At 37.0% G+C, this 16,290-nt stretch overlaps 1 protein-coding gene across 2 annotated transcripts; it reads right to left on the minus strand.

Moving 5' to 3' along the window:
• Nucleotides 1–1,261: 1,261 nt before the first annotated feature.
• Nucleotides 1,262–16,074, minus strand: LOC126827115 (cyclin-dependent kinase 11B). Of its 2 annotated transcripts, XM_050556315.2 has the most exons (16): nucleotides 15,966–16,074; nucleotides 14,198–14,352; nucleotides 13,508–13,671; nucleotides 12,780–13,095; nucleotides 12,084–12,211; nucleotides 11,535–11,654; nucleotides 10,978–11,136; nucleotides 10,058–10,183; nucleotides 8,123–8,490; nucleotides 7,700–7,805; nucleotides 7,149–7,270; nucleotides 5,977–6,084; nucleotides 5,131–5,247; nucleotides 4,208–4,356; nucleotides 3,309–3,498; nucleotides 1,262–2,207 (listed from the first exon to the last, which is right to left on the minus strand). In XM_050556315.2, the coding sequence occupies exons 2-16, from the start codon at nucleotides 14,350–14,352 to the stop codon at nucleotides 2,118–2,120; spliced, it is 2,418 nt and encodes an 805-aa protein (XP_050412272.1). In that variant the 5' UTR covers nucleotides 15,966–16,074; the 3' UTR covers nucleotides 1,262–2,117. The 2 variants fall into 2 exon arrangements, with proteins under 2 accessions (XP_050412272.1, XP_055958479.1); XM_056102504.1 differs by lacking the exons at nucleotides 1,262–2,207; nucleotides 3,309–3,498; nucleotides 4,208–4,356; ... (4 more) ...; nucleotides 8,123–8,490; nucleotides 10,058–10,183 and adding an exon at nucleotides 10,489–10,547 and having other exon boundaries at nucleotides 15,966–16,073.
• Between the last annotated feature and the right edge of the window lie 216 nt (nucleotides 16,075–16,290).

Raw genomic sequence — 16,290 nt, forward strand, 5'->3', positions numbered from 1 at the left:
TTTTGAACTTTAAACACAACATCTTTCATCTGATTCATTTGGCTTTTTATTTATCTAGACCATAAAGAACAAAAAATCAATTGATATCACCTTTATTGTATCACCTGTTAGAAAAAGTCGTTAATAAATATCAGAGAAATATTTCTATCCATAATATACCTTGTGTTTTTTGTTTTGAAAACCTAATCCTACTTCTGAAACAATAAAATGGGATTTGACATCCTACTGTTCTCTACCAACTGGGCTAATGAAATGGGTTTAACGTCAATCTGTTCTGCTCCGAACTGGGCTAATGAGGGAAATTTTGCCTGGACAGCGGCACTACGGCCTACTCTTATATTGAATTCCAACTGTCAAGGGATCTTTAGCCAAGACAGTGTATCCCCCTCCTCAGGTACCAACTATAAAGAGATCTTTTACGTGCACAGCGGCACTACGGCTTACTCTTACATCAAATTCCAACTGTCAAGGGAGAGAGAGAGAGAAATGGGGTTTAACGTTCACTCAACACAAACTAGGTCATTTCGGGACTAACATATGGTTTAATTTTATTTACATAATTCGCTTGCGCGTAGGGGTCTTTAGCAGTGGGAGGAAACCGGAGAAAACCCCAGAGGTTGGACAGGCGACCCTACTCCTTGCCACGTACAACCGGGGATTCGAAACCACGCCAGTCGACTCAATGACAGACTTTATGATACAGCGCACGCTAACCATTCAGCCATCCAACCCCCCAACTGTCAAGGGATCTTTACACCATGTAGTGTGTTATAAGGAAAATTTAGCCAAGACAGTGTATCCCCCTACTCAGGTACCAACTATAAAGAGATCTTTTACGTGCACACCAATGAGCACATAGGTGGATCTCAGATTGTCGTATCATCCTAACAACTAGGTCCTTTTGTCAACTTACCACGACTCAGAAGTTGTGCAGGATGCTACTGACTAGCGTGTATACATATGGGCCTTGTTGGGGTTTTTTTCATCCCATCCGAATGACTAGATGTCCAAGAGAGAGAGAGATAGAGAAAGGGGGGGGGGGCTAATTACCAAACTAGGTCATTTCTGGTTCAATTTTATTGTGAAGTGGGAGGAAACAGAAGAAAACCCACACAAGGTCAGACAGGCGTCCCTAGTCCTTGTCATGTACAAGCTGTGATTCGAAACCATGCTGCTTGACTCAATGACAGACCTTTTGGTCTAAAGTGCATTTGGCCACCCAACCCCCCAGATTTTAATTAAAGAATTAATAACATCTATCTAATAATATACTGATTTATTTCATGATTTATGGTTAATTATTACATTATGTACAGATGGAAATGGCATTTAAAGTGATTATAATGCACAGATTTATATAGTTTTTTTTTCACTTGTAAGGGACAGTCGCAAGGCCCCCAAGTTCACAAAGCATTCTCAGCCTTAAACATAAATATGCCTATTTGCAGGTCTTTCTTTTGGCCTGAAATATTTTCTAAATTATTAATTAGACATTAATTAACTGATCTTGGCCATAATCAACTCTCAATGGCATCAGATTTCTCCAATATTAATATAGCCCTTTATAAAACTTTTATTATTTTAATGTATCAAATAACAATAACAAACTATGTGCAAAGTTTTGTAATTCTGGATCAAAGATATTTCTCATAAACAGTGATTGGAAGTTGACTTAATTCTTAACTTAAATCTGAGAATGTTTCGTGAACTCGGGACAAGATTAAAATCCATAGATTTATGTATATTTTTTCCTCTTTTCTCTTCATGTCAGGGACAATCTCAAAATTGCAACACATGCGTCCAATCAAATAATAAACCACAGATAGATCGCAACTCACCCACCCAACGACCCACCGACTTTCTCACCCATGCCATCGGAGAAAGAAAACACTGAAATATTTTCCTTCTTGATTCAATATTAAATAATAACTGACATTTCATTTATTATTTTCTATCCACAGTTTCATTCAACCCAGTTCCATGATTATTCGATTAATATTAAATGAAACAGGGTTTAACGTCGTACTGTTCTGCTTCAACTGGGCTAATGAAGCTGGGTTTACGCCATACAGTGAGTTATGAGGGAAAGTTTGCGATGGTCCACAAGAAATGTATTTTTAAAACTTGAGAGTAAATCCTGGAGCACCCATAGCACTAGCACCTTTAGCTGCTGTTGACATGTGAAAACCCAGATCACATTCTTCACTCTGAAAATAATAAAAATATTCTATTATAGTACACTCTCCATCCACAGAGAGAGAGAGAGAGAAATAAAATGAAATGGGGTTTAATGTCCTACTGTTCTGCTCTGAACTGGGCTAATGAAGACAGGCATACACCATACAGTGTGCTATGAGGGAAATTTTGCCCGGACAGCGGGACTACGGCCTACTCTTCTATCGAATTCCAACTGTCAAGGGATCTTTTACATGCACACCAATGTGTACACAGGACCTCAGTTTTTCGTCCCATCCGAACAATTAGACAGCTGTCCTTGTCAGGCCCTCCGTCCTGCAGAGAGAGAGAGATGGGGTTTAAGTCCACTCGACATAAAATAGTTCATTTCGGGACTAACACATGGTTCAATTTTATTACAATAATTTGATTGAGCATACTGGTCTTTAGCAGTGGGAGGAAACCGGAGGACCAGGAGAAAACCCGCGTGGTTGGACAGGCGACCCTAACTCCTTGTCACGTACAATCGGGGAATCAAAACAATGCCAGTTGACTCAATGACAGCCCTTTTAATACAGCGCACACACGCGTTTGTTTATATAAATCAGTGGTTATCAACCTTTTTTGCCAACGGCACACCTTGGAACACATGAAATAAATAGCGGCACACCTGGCTAAATATATATGAAAAATATTTGAATTTTGCAAAATAAAAACATGGCAAGTCATAGACGGTATACAACCGTAGACAGAGACTAGTCATAGAGACATAGAGTGACTCAAACTAAATATAGAAAAACACAGCTATGGACTTACTCAGTCAAATAGCTGGCTTCTTTAGTGAGAAATTTTCTTAGTGTGCCGTTCAAAATTTCGCGGCACACTTAGGAAGATCTCGTGGCACACTGGTTGAGAATCACTGACATAAATTCTAGAAATATGGGATTTATTGTGGGAAGGGGCGCAACCCTTACTTGACTTAGCCAAAGATACTGGATAATCAACCACTTAAAAAACCAAACTCATGGTTACCATGAGCAATGGAACTTTTCGTCAAATATTGACAACAGTTCTGGGTGACCGAGACTACAGCTCCGCGGTTCAATGTTTTATCAACATGTTAGTCTACTTACCACTAATCGTGAATAAGCTTTTCCTCCCGATGGTGGTTTCGGTGAACTGACATGTTTTCGTGGTTGCTCACTTTTCGCCGGCCACGTGGGAAACATGGACGGATCTACAGGGAGTGGCGACTCCGTGAAGTAAGTATGCTTGAGAGCGTCCTCTGCTGATATGCGTCTGGTGGGACTGTACGTTAGAAACCTGCAAATCAAAAAATGGGAAGCATGTTATGTTCAATTGATGACTCTGACATCAAGATGAAAAAAAAATATAGGTTGGCACGCAGTAAGCATATACCCACAACATTCACCCAACACAAGAGGTGATCAATGGAAATTGTTTTAATTCAATAGGCTTCTTCATCTTAATAATGCACATATATTTCATACAGATCGTATAACTTTTGTCGTTGTGAGTACTAACAAGATTTTCACAAATTAACTGTTTTTGCGGGAGACTGTTGGAGTAAGTAGGAGACAATTAAAATCAGCATCTTTTTGAGACAGTATCTAATTATTCACAGCTTTTAATCCATACTAAAATGGACTAAGATTTTACATTTAATTAAGACAGAGAGAGAAATGGGAATTAATGTCCACTCGACACAAACTGGGTCATTTTGGGACTAACATATGGTTCAATATTTCAATAATTCACTTGCGCGTAGCGGTATTTAGCAGTGAGAGAAAACCGGAGGACCCGGAGATAACCCATGAGGTTGGACAGATGACACTACTCCTTGTCAATGACAAGCGCGGAATCAAAACCACGCCAGTTGATTCAATGACAGATCTTATGATGGAACGTGCACGGGCTAACCATTCGCCTATCCAAACCAATCCACGATAATCCTTTTACAGATTCCAATTTTACAATATTGTAGTTTGCAAGGGATTCCTCATAAACTTACCTGTTCAACAAGTCAAAACCTAAATCTGATAAATACGAGCCAAATTTATTACGTATAGTATTGTACGGATAATCTGTAAATGTACATTTCTTCATTCCTGGTAAATCACCGACACCTGGCCAAATCTTCTCACCCGGTGTTCCTAAATCCTGGGGAGGAAAATAAAACGATTATAAATACTTTCAATTTGATGTTTTTGATATAAAATATTTAGGCCATTGCCAGTACAAAAACTAAGTCCATGGAAACACAAATAGTAATAACTCAATGAAATTTCTAATTAGCAAGAGAAGCAACAACTGTAATAAATTTACAAGGATATATTGAGAGAGAGAGAGAGAGAGAGAGAGATGAAGAGAGAGAGAGAGAGAGAGAGAGAGAGATGAGGTTTAACATCAACTTGACACAAACTAGATCATTTCGGGTCTAACATATGGTTCAATTTTATTTCAATAATTCACTTGCGCGTAGGGGTCTTTAGCAGTGGGAGGAAACTTGAGGACCCGGGGAAAACACACGCGGTTGAACAGGCGGCCCTACTCCTTGTCACGTACAACTGGGGAATCGAAACCACGTCAGTTGACTCAATGACAGACGTTATGATATACCGCGCACACGCTTTAGCAGTGGGAGGAAACTTGAGGACCCGGGGAAAACACACTCGGTTGAACAGGCGGCCCTACTCCTTGTCACGTACAAATAGGGGAATCGAAACCACGTCAGTTAACTCAATGACAGACGTTATGATAAACCACGCACACGCTAACCATTCGGCCATCTACCCCCCCACAAAGATATATTACCGCTTATGATATACTCCTAAAATAAATTCTTGATGGAAAGACGAATTGAGGCCATTTCAATATCCCTTCCTTCGTTTGGCGCTGTACAGGGTGTGTTATTACTGTAGCTATAAAACTTACCTTAAATATCCTGTTTAACTCGTCAATCTCCGATTTACCTGGCCATAACGCTTTCTTTGTGAGGAACTCGGCAAATATACAACCCACCGACCATAAATCTATAGCTGTAGAATATTCCTTAAAATATAAATATTGTCCCTTTATAAACAACCATATTGACCTAGATAAACAACCACTGACCTACATAAACAACCATTCCTACACAATGGAATGAAATGGGGTTAAACATCCCATTTTCTCCACATGGTGGAATAATGAATATACAAATTAAAATTCTAAGAAATTTAATTACTGCTTGTTAAAGGGGTATTAGGTAAGATTTGATAAAGCGTTGACAGTTCTCACTATAATAGTTAAAATATAGATAATGAAAACAGAATATGCTGAAAATTTCAGTCAAATTGTTTCATTCTGAACCGGGATATTAGCGATACAATTCGGCTAGCCTCGATCGTCATTACTACCGCTGGTACGACAATAAACAAAGTCTTGATTATCCATTTTTACATTAAATCATTTATCACAAAAAGTATTCAAATCCTTTAAATGGCATCGAGAGTTGATTATGGTCTTGGTAAGTTAATTAATGTCTAATTAATGTACTTGTCAGGCCCTCCATCCTGCACCACTGACAAGGGGAAACCACGGTTGATAATCCTTATGAACTTTCTCGGCCAACCCCGACAGCAAACCCGCAACCTTCAGGCTAGCGAGCAGCATCTTATTCCCTTAGCCACTGTGCCCCCGACATGGGAAAAGCAGGCTGTAAAAATCTTCAGGAACTTTCTAAGCCAACACTGATTTCTCATAGAATATTTTTATTAGACGGTAGAGAATATCGCTTACCTTACAACCTAATAATAATTCTGGTGCTCTGTACCACAGGGTAACAACAATCGGTGTATACTGTTTTAATGGTGAACCATATTCTCTAGCTAAACCAAAATCTCCAACCTACAAAATAATAAATTTTGATATACACCGTTTACAATGGGCGACCTCGCTGAAGAAATTCTCACCAGGCGTAGCTAGTAAAAACTTGGTTCCATGTGACCTTACTGATGGTAAGAGAACAGTGTTTCGACCATGGGTTCCACGTCGGCCGTATATGCCGGTCGGGACTGAGGGCTATGAAAAATGACCGTAACCAGATCATTTTGCACGCCGGAAATTTTTTTTGTGTACCCCATGCTGACAAAGTGGTATAGACACGTGAATTCACAATACCCTACCATGAAAAAAACCCCACGAAATATGAATTTACTTTGCAAAGTTTTCGTACATTATCAAAAATGATCGGCAGTGAAAAAATGATCGGCAGTGGAAGCCCTGGTTTCGACGTATTAGGATTAAATTCCATATTAACAACAAAAACTAACGTTTGTCAACACACCAGTTCATATGAATGTACAGGAAAACAATGCTATAAGGTAAACAATGAGGTCACATGGGACCACCTGCTCAATGTTATTACCTATAAATTATGCCCCCTTATCTCAAGCGAGAACGTCCATTATTAAATCATTTCTAATTTGAACAACACAATTATCATCTGAGCAGTCCACAAAATATCCCATCTACAGACCAAAAGGCCACGTTATTCATAGCCTGTGTCTACTAATAAAGACTACCTTGTTAATATGGTATTTATATATAACAACTGATTGATAAATACAGTGGAATCTGTCACCTTGTTAATATGGTATTTAAAGATTACAACTGATTGATAATACTTTTAAAGCAATGATGAAGCATTCTAAATGAAATGAAATGGGTTTTAACCTCTTACTGTTCTGCTTCGACTGGGCTAAGACGGGCATACCCTATACAATGTGCTATGAGGGAAATTTTGCCCTGGCAGTGGAACTTTGTCCTACTCTTATATCAAATTGCAACTGCCAAGGGATCTTTTACATGCACGCCAATGTATACACAAGACCTCAGTTTTCCGCACCATCCGAACGAATAGACAGCTGTCCTTGTCAATGTGAGATTAGAAAATAATAAAATGACTTTACCTTTAAAACTCCTTTATGACTGAAGAGAAGATTAGAAGTTTTCAAATCTCTGTGTAAAATCCAGTTGTCATGGAGATGTTCCACTGCTCTAATCAACTGTTTCATCAAAGTTTTCGTTTCACCTACAACATGTAAACTTAGAATTAAAAGAATGAAGTTCGAGGTTTTGTCAACATTTACCCTTGGATGATAAGAGTGACATATTTCTATGTGAGAGAGAGAAATTGGAAACTAGGTCATTTCGGGACTAACATATGGTTCTATTTTAATTAATTAATTCACTTGACCGTAGGGGTCTTCAGCAGTGGGAGGAAACCGACGAACCCAGAGAAAACCCACAAGGTTGGACAGGTGACCCTAAACCTTTTCAAGTACAACCTGTGAATTGAAACCAGGCCAGGTGACTCAATGACAAACCGTGTGATGCAACGAGCAGGCGCTAACCATTTAAGACCCAATGAACACGAGGTGTATATTCTATGGTTTCGGCTGCCATTTTTAATGAAGAAAGAAAAAAGCCAAACACCCTTTAAAAGAAATTGATAGCTTACCAACACTAAATGGTGATGTCATAACTTCCATCAAACTTTTTAAATCATGTTCAACATAATCCATTACAATGTATATTTTATCCATATTGCTTCCAACAACTATTTCCTGTAAAATATATAACAGATACCATAGTAATAAAACTACCTGAGTAAGGCAGTGATGTCATGCTATAGCTGATTCCGTTATATAATGAATTAATATATATATTTTATATATGTATTTTATTTAAGGCCCAGGGTTGGGGACAATTTTGAGTAATATTTTCTGATACAATACTTATTCTGACAGTGACTATATAAGGATGCAAGTAGACTTACTCTGAATATATTAGAATGCAAGTAGACTTACTCTGACAGTGACTATATTAGGATGCAAGTAGACTTACTCTGACATTGACTATATTAGGATGTAAGTAGACTTACTCTGACTGTGACTATATTAGGATGTTGTGCTTTTAACAGCGTATTTATCTCTCTTAACGATGTGATGGGAAAACCTTCCTTCTCTTTCTCCATCTTTAATCTCTTTAAGGCAACAATTTCATCGTTTTTCTTATCTTTGGCTCGATACACGACTCCGTATGTACCCTCTTCTATTCTATTCAAACATCTAAATTCCTCTACACTACGACAACCTTGAATAGCTGGGAGATACGGGGGTAGTTTGATCTCCTGTTCTATCGGAGACAGAGGTGGTGAGTCTTGTATATAGGCTCTGTTCTCATTATCGGATATACTCTCATTAGCACTTTCATGATCTGAATGTTCATCAAACTTCGACTTGACTTTACCTACAAATAAAAAAACATTAAACATAAATTATGCAAGAGCTAAATCTGCCTAATGCAGGTCTTTCTTTAGGCCTGAAATGTCATCTAAATTATTAATTAGACATTAATTAACTTATCCACACCATAATCAGCTCTTGATGTCATATCTAGCCTGCCATGTTCATTGGATTAGGTTCTGATTTCCTGTTTGACTGCCATTCATAATTTAATCATGAAATGGATAATCGAGGCTATATTTTTTATCGTACCGACTTTAGTAATATGATTCAATCGCTAAAACCTTGGTTCGGAATGGATCCATTTGACTGAAATTTTCAGGAAATCCCCTTTACATTATCTGGTTTTTAATTATTATAGTGAGAACTGCCAGCTCTTTATCTCATTGATTTCAGAAATTGTAAATTTCGATTAACTTCAAAAATGAGCATTTATGCCCACTGGTCAAGAGAGAGAGAGAGAGAAATGGGGTTTAACATCCACTCGACACAAACTAGGTCATTTCGGGACTAACACATGGTTCAATTTTATTTCAATAATTTGCGTGCCCGTAGAGGTCTTTAGCAGTGGGAGGAAACTGGAGGACCCGGAGAAAACCCACGAGGTTGGACAGGCGACCCACTGGTCAAGAACACCAGATACCACATAGCTAACAATTGAAACTAAATGAAATGGGGTTTAGTAAATGTGTGTCAAGAGGGAAATTTTGGCCAGAAGTCAAACAGGGAATCAGAACCTAATCCAATGAACATCGCAGGCTAGATATGACATCAAGAGCTGATTATGGTGTGGATAAGTTAATTAATGTCTAATTAATAATTTAGATGACATTTCAGGCCTAAGTCCAATCGACACAAACTAGGTCATTTCAGGACGAACATTAGGTTCAACTTTATTTTAATAATTCTCTTGCCCGCAGGGGTCTTTAGCAGTGGGAGGAAACCAGAGAACCCCTGAGGAAACCGACGAGATTGGACAGACGACCCTATTCCTTGTTACATACAACTGGCGAATCGAAACCACACCAGTTGATTCAATGACAGACCTTATTCTACACAGCTGCAGTGTCCACACAGCAGTTATGTATAAACATCAGACTATCCAAAAGGATTGCTGAAAGTTAACAGGATTATCCAAACAAAATTTGCAAGAAATCGGTTTCAAACTATACTATTGTGTTAACAAGGTTTCCGGAAAAGGGAAATAACTCCAGATTAAAAGGTCGAAGTGCTTTGAAAATCGATAAGAATAAACCTCTGATGACCTCAATGCTTCACATCAAATTTAAGGAAAATGATTTAAAACTGTAACCTCTATCGTGTTAACGAGTCTGTTGTTGCCGGATGGACATAACACACCCACACTTGTATGTGGCCGCATAAAAATTCAATTGCTCTATGCCCTGCTTCTCGAAGTCTTAACTAAAGGTAAAATCAAAATTCTGGTCGATACTTCAATTTTGACTGGCTAAGCAGTAAAATCCATCTAAATTATCCAATCAAAGTACTAAAATTTGGATTTTATCTTAGTTAAAATTTCGTGAAACAGGCCCCAGGTCTAATTAACTAACCATGATGACCATGACCATGACCATGATCATCTGCTGCCATTTCTTCATCTTCGTCATCTTCCTCCTCATCTTCTTCTTCTTTACTTTCATCCTCTTCACTCACAGCTTCACTACTACCACTGCTATCTATAATATATAATATCATCAGTTTATATTATCACAGCTTCACTACTACAACTGCTATCTATAATATATAATATCATCAGTTTATATTATCACTGTCAGCTTCACTACTACCACTGCTATCTATAATATATAATATCATCAGTTTATATTATCACAGCTTCACTACTACCACTGCTATCTATAATATATAATATCATCAGTTTATATTATCACTCACAGCTTCACTACTACCACTGCTATCTATAATATATAATATCATCAGTTTATATTATCACTGTCAGCTTCACTACTACCACTGCTATCTATAATATATAATATCATCAGTTTATATCATCACTCACAGCTTCACTACTACCACTGCTATCTATAATATATAATATCATCAGTTTATATTATCACTCACAGCTTCACTACTACCACCGCTATCTATAATATATAATATCATCATCCTATTTCGTTTCGTTTTTATAGTTCACAATTTCGTTTTACTTGTCTTTACTACACTAGGATCTGGAAGAGTTGTTAACATTGACATGTTCTGAACGGTGTGAGGGATCAGCAAATGAAACAGTCTGTTATGGCGAGCTTTAAGCGTGTTTTTCACGAAACTGAGGGTAATCCACTAGTAACATCAATGCTGATTGGTTAATCAAATGTCTGATGTCATAGGTCAAAAGCAAGAGAGAGAACTGGGGCTTAACGTCCACTCAACACAAACTAGGTCATTCCAGGACTAACTTATGGTTCAATTTTATTTCAGTAAAAGTAAATCGTAGGACGGATCGTTTAAATACCTGATTCTGTGTCGGATTCTGATTCTGTACCAGCCTCAGATCCACTGTGTACAGTTTGTAGATCAAATTCAGAGGAAGGAGGATCCACTTCGATAACAATTTGTTCTTCTTTGGGTTCAATATATTGTTCTTCTGGTGTTCGTGGGCCTTTTTTACGACCTAAAAAAATGAATAATTAAAGTTTGTATTTTCGCTAAAATGTCAAATTTCTTATGCAAGAGCTAAATCTGCATATTGCAGGTCTTTCTTTAGGCCTGAAATGTTATCTAAATTATTAATTAGACATTAGTTAACTTATCCAGGTCATAATCAACTCTCAATGTCAACGGTAGCCTGCGATGTTCACTGGATTAGAATCCCATTTGCTGCTCCACTTTTATTCTTGATTCAATTATGAAATGGATAATCGAGACTATGTTTTTTATCGTACTGACTTTAGTAATGATGACCGAGGCTAGGCCGAAAATTCAATGGCTAAAATCTCGGTTCAGAGTGGATCGATTTTTAGCAAATACCCTTTATAATAAAATGGTGGAAAACAGACATAATTATAATACCTGATGTTTTTTCTGCTGCGTCTCGTGAAGCCTTTTCTTCTCTCCTGTCTGGATTTCGTTTCCTGTTTCTATCTCGACTTCTGCTTCTATACCCTCTCTCCTGGCGAGATTTAGCTCTGGCTGTGAAATGAAATAGAAACAAAATAAAATTCTTAATGAGGTTTAATGCTCTTTTACCAAACATGTTTCAATGCAAACCAAAAGAATTTTGTTTATGTAGACAAAGTGTTGAGTAATAGAAGCTTCCTCAGAGAGAGAGAGAGAGAGAAAGAGAGAGAGGGAGAGAGAAAGGGAGAGTGTTTAAACTCCACTCGACACAAACTAGGTTCAATTTTATTTCAATAATTCGCTTGCTCGTAGGGATCTTTAGCAGTGAGAGGAAACCAGAGGACCCAGAGAAAACCCACGAGGTTGGACAGGCGACCCTATTCCTTGTCACTACAATCGGCGAATCGAAACCATGCCATTTGACTGAATTTATTATACAGCACCTACGTTCTAACCCTTCAGCAACCCCCTTTCCTTATGTAAGTGAGGAAATTAATATACCTTCATGTCTTGCAGCTTGCAATCTCTTTTCTTCCATTTTTCTTTTCTCTCTTTCTTCTTTTCTCTGTCTATCTTCTCTTGCCCTCATTTCTCTCTGTTTTTGTCTTTCCTTTTCTTCTAATCGTTCTCTACAACATGTGAATACTACATGTGAACACATGAATACTAGATGTGAACACATGAATACACTGTGAACACATGAATACAATGTGAATACAACATGTGAACATGTGAATACAACATGTGAACACGTGAATAAAACATGTGAATACTACATGTGAACAATTTATGAATACATTGTACTCACTTAGCTACACTTTCCATAGGCACTAACGAGTAAGCACTAGGCTTGAATAACCCCAAACTAGGATTCTAAGTCACAAGGCCAGTACCTACATGTAACAACTCGACTTCCACGGCCATCTGATTATTTTGAAAACAAGGATCTCTGTAACGACCTTTATTCACTAATATCTCATTGTAGGAAATGCAATGTGAGTTAACATCCTTTTGTTCTGCTCCGAATGGGTTAATGAAGATGGGATAAGCCATACAGTGTGCTATGAGGGAAATTTTACATGGATAACGCAACTACAGTCTACTCTTATATCGAATTCCAACTGACAAGGGTTCTTTTACGTGCACACCAATGTATACACGGGACCTAGGTTTTGTTAGTAATCCATGTGATATTACCTTTCCATCTGTGAATGTTCTCTCTTCTTACTCTCCTTGTTCTCTCTTTCTTCTCTCGTTTCGTCCACTCTGTCTCTTTCAATGACCAGTCTTTCTCTTTCGACAACCAGTCTTTCCCTTTCTACCAATCTCTCTCTTTCTCTTTCGACCAGTCTTTCTCTTTCGATGACCAGTCTTTCTCTTGGTATATCCCTCTCTCTAGTGTCTCGGACATCTCTTTTGTCACGATTAGAATGGACACGATCTTGTGGCCTCTCTGGTCGTTCGGATCTGATATCTTGAACTCTATGCCTGTCTATATGTATAGCTCTAGGCCCTGAAATTAGAGACGAATAATGTAAATTGTAGATCTACTGTTTCTAAAACATGGGATGCAACTTGATTTGGGATGTTTATATAGCTAACAATTGTAAAAAAAAACAACATTTATTTTCAAAATACGTGTGTGGGCATAACTTTTAAAATATATTTCAAGACTGTGACGAATAAAGTCTTGTCAAGACCGTGACGAATAAAGTATTGTCAAGACCATGATGAATAACGTCTTGTCAAGACTGTGACGAATAAAGTCTTGTCAAGACTGTGACAGATAAAGTCTTGTCAACTTTGTTACTTGGAGATTATTACTAATGCATCCATGTTTTTTTATTATTCATAAATAAAGCAAAACGGAGAAGGGGGAAATTTGTATGCAGCAGAAAATTAAAAACCGTCATCATTATACATACTGTCTCTTTCTCTACCATGCTCTCTCTCCCGGTTCCTATCTCGATCTTGTCTTCTCTCTCGAACTCTTCGCTTATCATCCTTGTGTTTATGTTTATGTGAGCGCTCTCTCTTACCAGATTGCGACTGAGGAGGTTTAATATTTAACGTGTCATCTTCAGAATCTCTGTAATATATAAATAAACACACAATCTGATTATTCTTTTGATGGCCCCTACTACATTAAGATCTGACCATTTGTAGTGGAAGGTTGCATCTGAGGTCATACGAGTGGCTTTTGACTCTATGACGTCAGACATTCAATTAACCAATCTGGGTTACCCACAGTTCTGTGCACCTCACACCAAAAACTCGCTGTGACAGACCGTTTCATTGGATAATATTTTTAGTTCATATCGTAAAAGACTTGCTACACGGGACACATATGCTAAGATTTCAAATGCAGGACTCAAATACCTGTCATTGAGTAAAGTGGTGTGGTTGTGGGTCGCCCGTCTAACCTTGTAGGTTTTCTCTGGGTCCTCCGGTTTCCTTTCACTGCTTAAGAAGACCCCTACACGCAAGCAAATTATTGAAATACAATTGAACCATGTTGGTCCCGAGATGACCTAGTTTGTGTTGAGTGAAAGTCAAACCCCATTTCTCTCTCTGTGTTCTGCTAATGAAGACAGTTAATGAAATAAATAAATTACCTATCTATAACAACAATATCACCAATAGTTTCAGTTTTACCAGGAGATAAAGACAATTTTCTTTCCTTCCTTTTGCTGGGTTTTTCTCTGGTAATTTCTGGACTTGATTCCAGTTCTCCCTGTTCATAAGGACTTCGACTATTATCGTCCGACATCTAAAAAAAAATTATTCTGATTACAAAATATACAGATTGTCTTTTATTTGTTAATTTTCATCATGTATTTAATTCAATTTATCACACAATAATACATCCTACAGTAGATATCGCTTGTGTGATAAATTTCATAATTTACTGCGATATTAGGAGATATCGCTTTACATGAATGTGATTGGTCAGTTGAAAAGGAACTACTTTTTATAATTTTTAAAGAACAGTTCATTCTGTATTAAAAGTAACTTCTTTTTTTTTTTTTATTAAAAATGAAGTATTTTTGTTTAATTGCCCTTGATGGAAATACTGGGTCAATATAAAGGACTTTGCAATGGTTAAATTGCTGTCATAAAATGATGTATCACCATGCCGTAATGTAATCAGGTTCAGTAAAAGTGAAATCTATAGCAAAGAATTACATGTATATTTATTTATTTGTGCATGTAAGAAGGGATTGAGTGAAATAAATAAAATCTGCTCGTCTTTTTTTAAATAAAAAAATACCAACACTTGTCGATAAAGTAAAAAAAACTTGGCAGAGCCTCGGTTTTTTTTTACTTTATCAACTTGTGTTGATATTTTTTTTATTTCTAAAAAGACTCGTAGGAGATTCTCTATATCTGTTTATATTCAAGTTGCTAATTGTTAATTTTGGGACTGAAGATTTCTTGCAAACTTCATTTAATGTGTTTTTCGGATATCTACAACTAACATCAGACAGATAAAGGTTCAATTACATTCCGTATTTACAAAGATAGCATTGACTGAAAATGTTAAACAATCAATTTGAGTACAAGTTAGTTTCGATTAAATAACTAGGAAAATGACGATCAGCATCAGATATTTGATAATGGCAAAGGAAAATTAAGTGGTCAATGTCATACAAATTTCATCAGCTGAAAGAAATTGATCAAAATATTTTGTTCTGTCGCAATTTCTTTTACTTAATATCCATTACTGCACATGATGTCAGACTGAACCTTAGCATTTATTTCATGACTGGTTGCCACAACAATTTCAGCTAATGAGAAGCTTTCTCGTTGTCAGGTCAGTCTTAGATTACATAATGATAATGGCAAAGAAAATAACAGTAAAAAATGTTTAATGTCAAATATTAAAGATGCATTAGTTAAGAGTTTTATAAAGAGTTGGCCATTCTTGCTATAGTAATTACAAAAAAGATGATAAAAAAAGATTTTTAAAATATTGGTATTCGTTATAAACGCGGTTCATCCATAAAATCTATCATCATAGACCATAGATAGATGATAGTCATACTGATACTCATAACAAATTACGCTAACTGATCTCGGTAGGGTGGAGCGGAAGGGTTACACAATCCCGCAAATCTGTTGTCTGAAAACACAAGAACTGAAGGCAGCAATCTGAGTATCAGCAAGCCAATGTTCAGAATGTGACAAATACAATAACATTGTCATGTGACAAATACTAAATAATAATAATACAATGAACAAATGTGATTAATGTGAACATAGATATTACTTTCTTTACTCCGCCAAAAGTGTTAATATGTTACAATTGTAGATATATGACGAAATTATTTTAAATAATCGACTCAAATTAAATAAACTAATTAACTAAATAAAAACGCTTACCTCGCGATTGAAACCGGAAAACCTTTAATGCTACTCCTAAACCAGGAGAGTGTGTAGGGGAAGTAACTTTGCAAAGATCTGCCAGGGATCAGACCCCAGACGTATTCACGTATTATGGCATTGAAGAAAATGAAATGAAATGGGGTTCAGTGCAGCTTCCTAATTTTCTGTATCGACCGAGCTAATGAGGATGGTGACACTGAGGGATATGAATGCGGAGGAGATTCAATATATTTCGTCAATTTAATATTTTTCCAATATACATGCATAATAAATTGGGTATATTTAAAGGGCGTATGGAGATCTATTTTTTGAAACCTTGAAA

Source organism: Patella vulgata, chromosome 7 (genome assembly GCF_932274485.2).
Source record: "Patella vulgata chromosome 7, xgPatVulg1.2, whole genome shotgun sequence".
NCBI classification, from domain to species: domain Eukaryota; kingdom Metazoa; phylum Mollusca; class Gastropoda; family Patellidae; genus Patella; species Patella vulgata.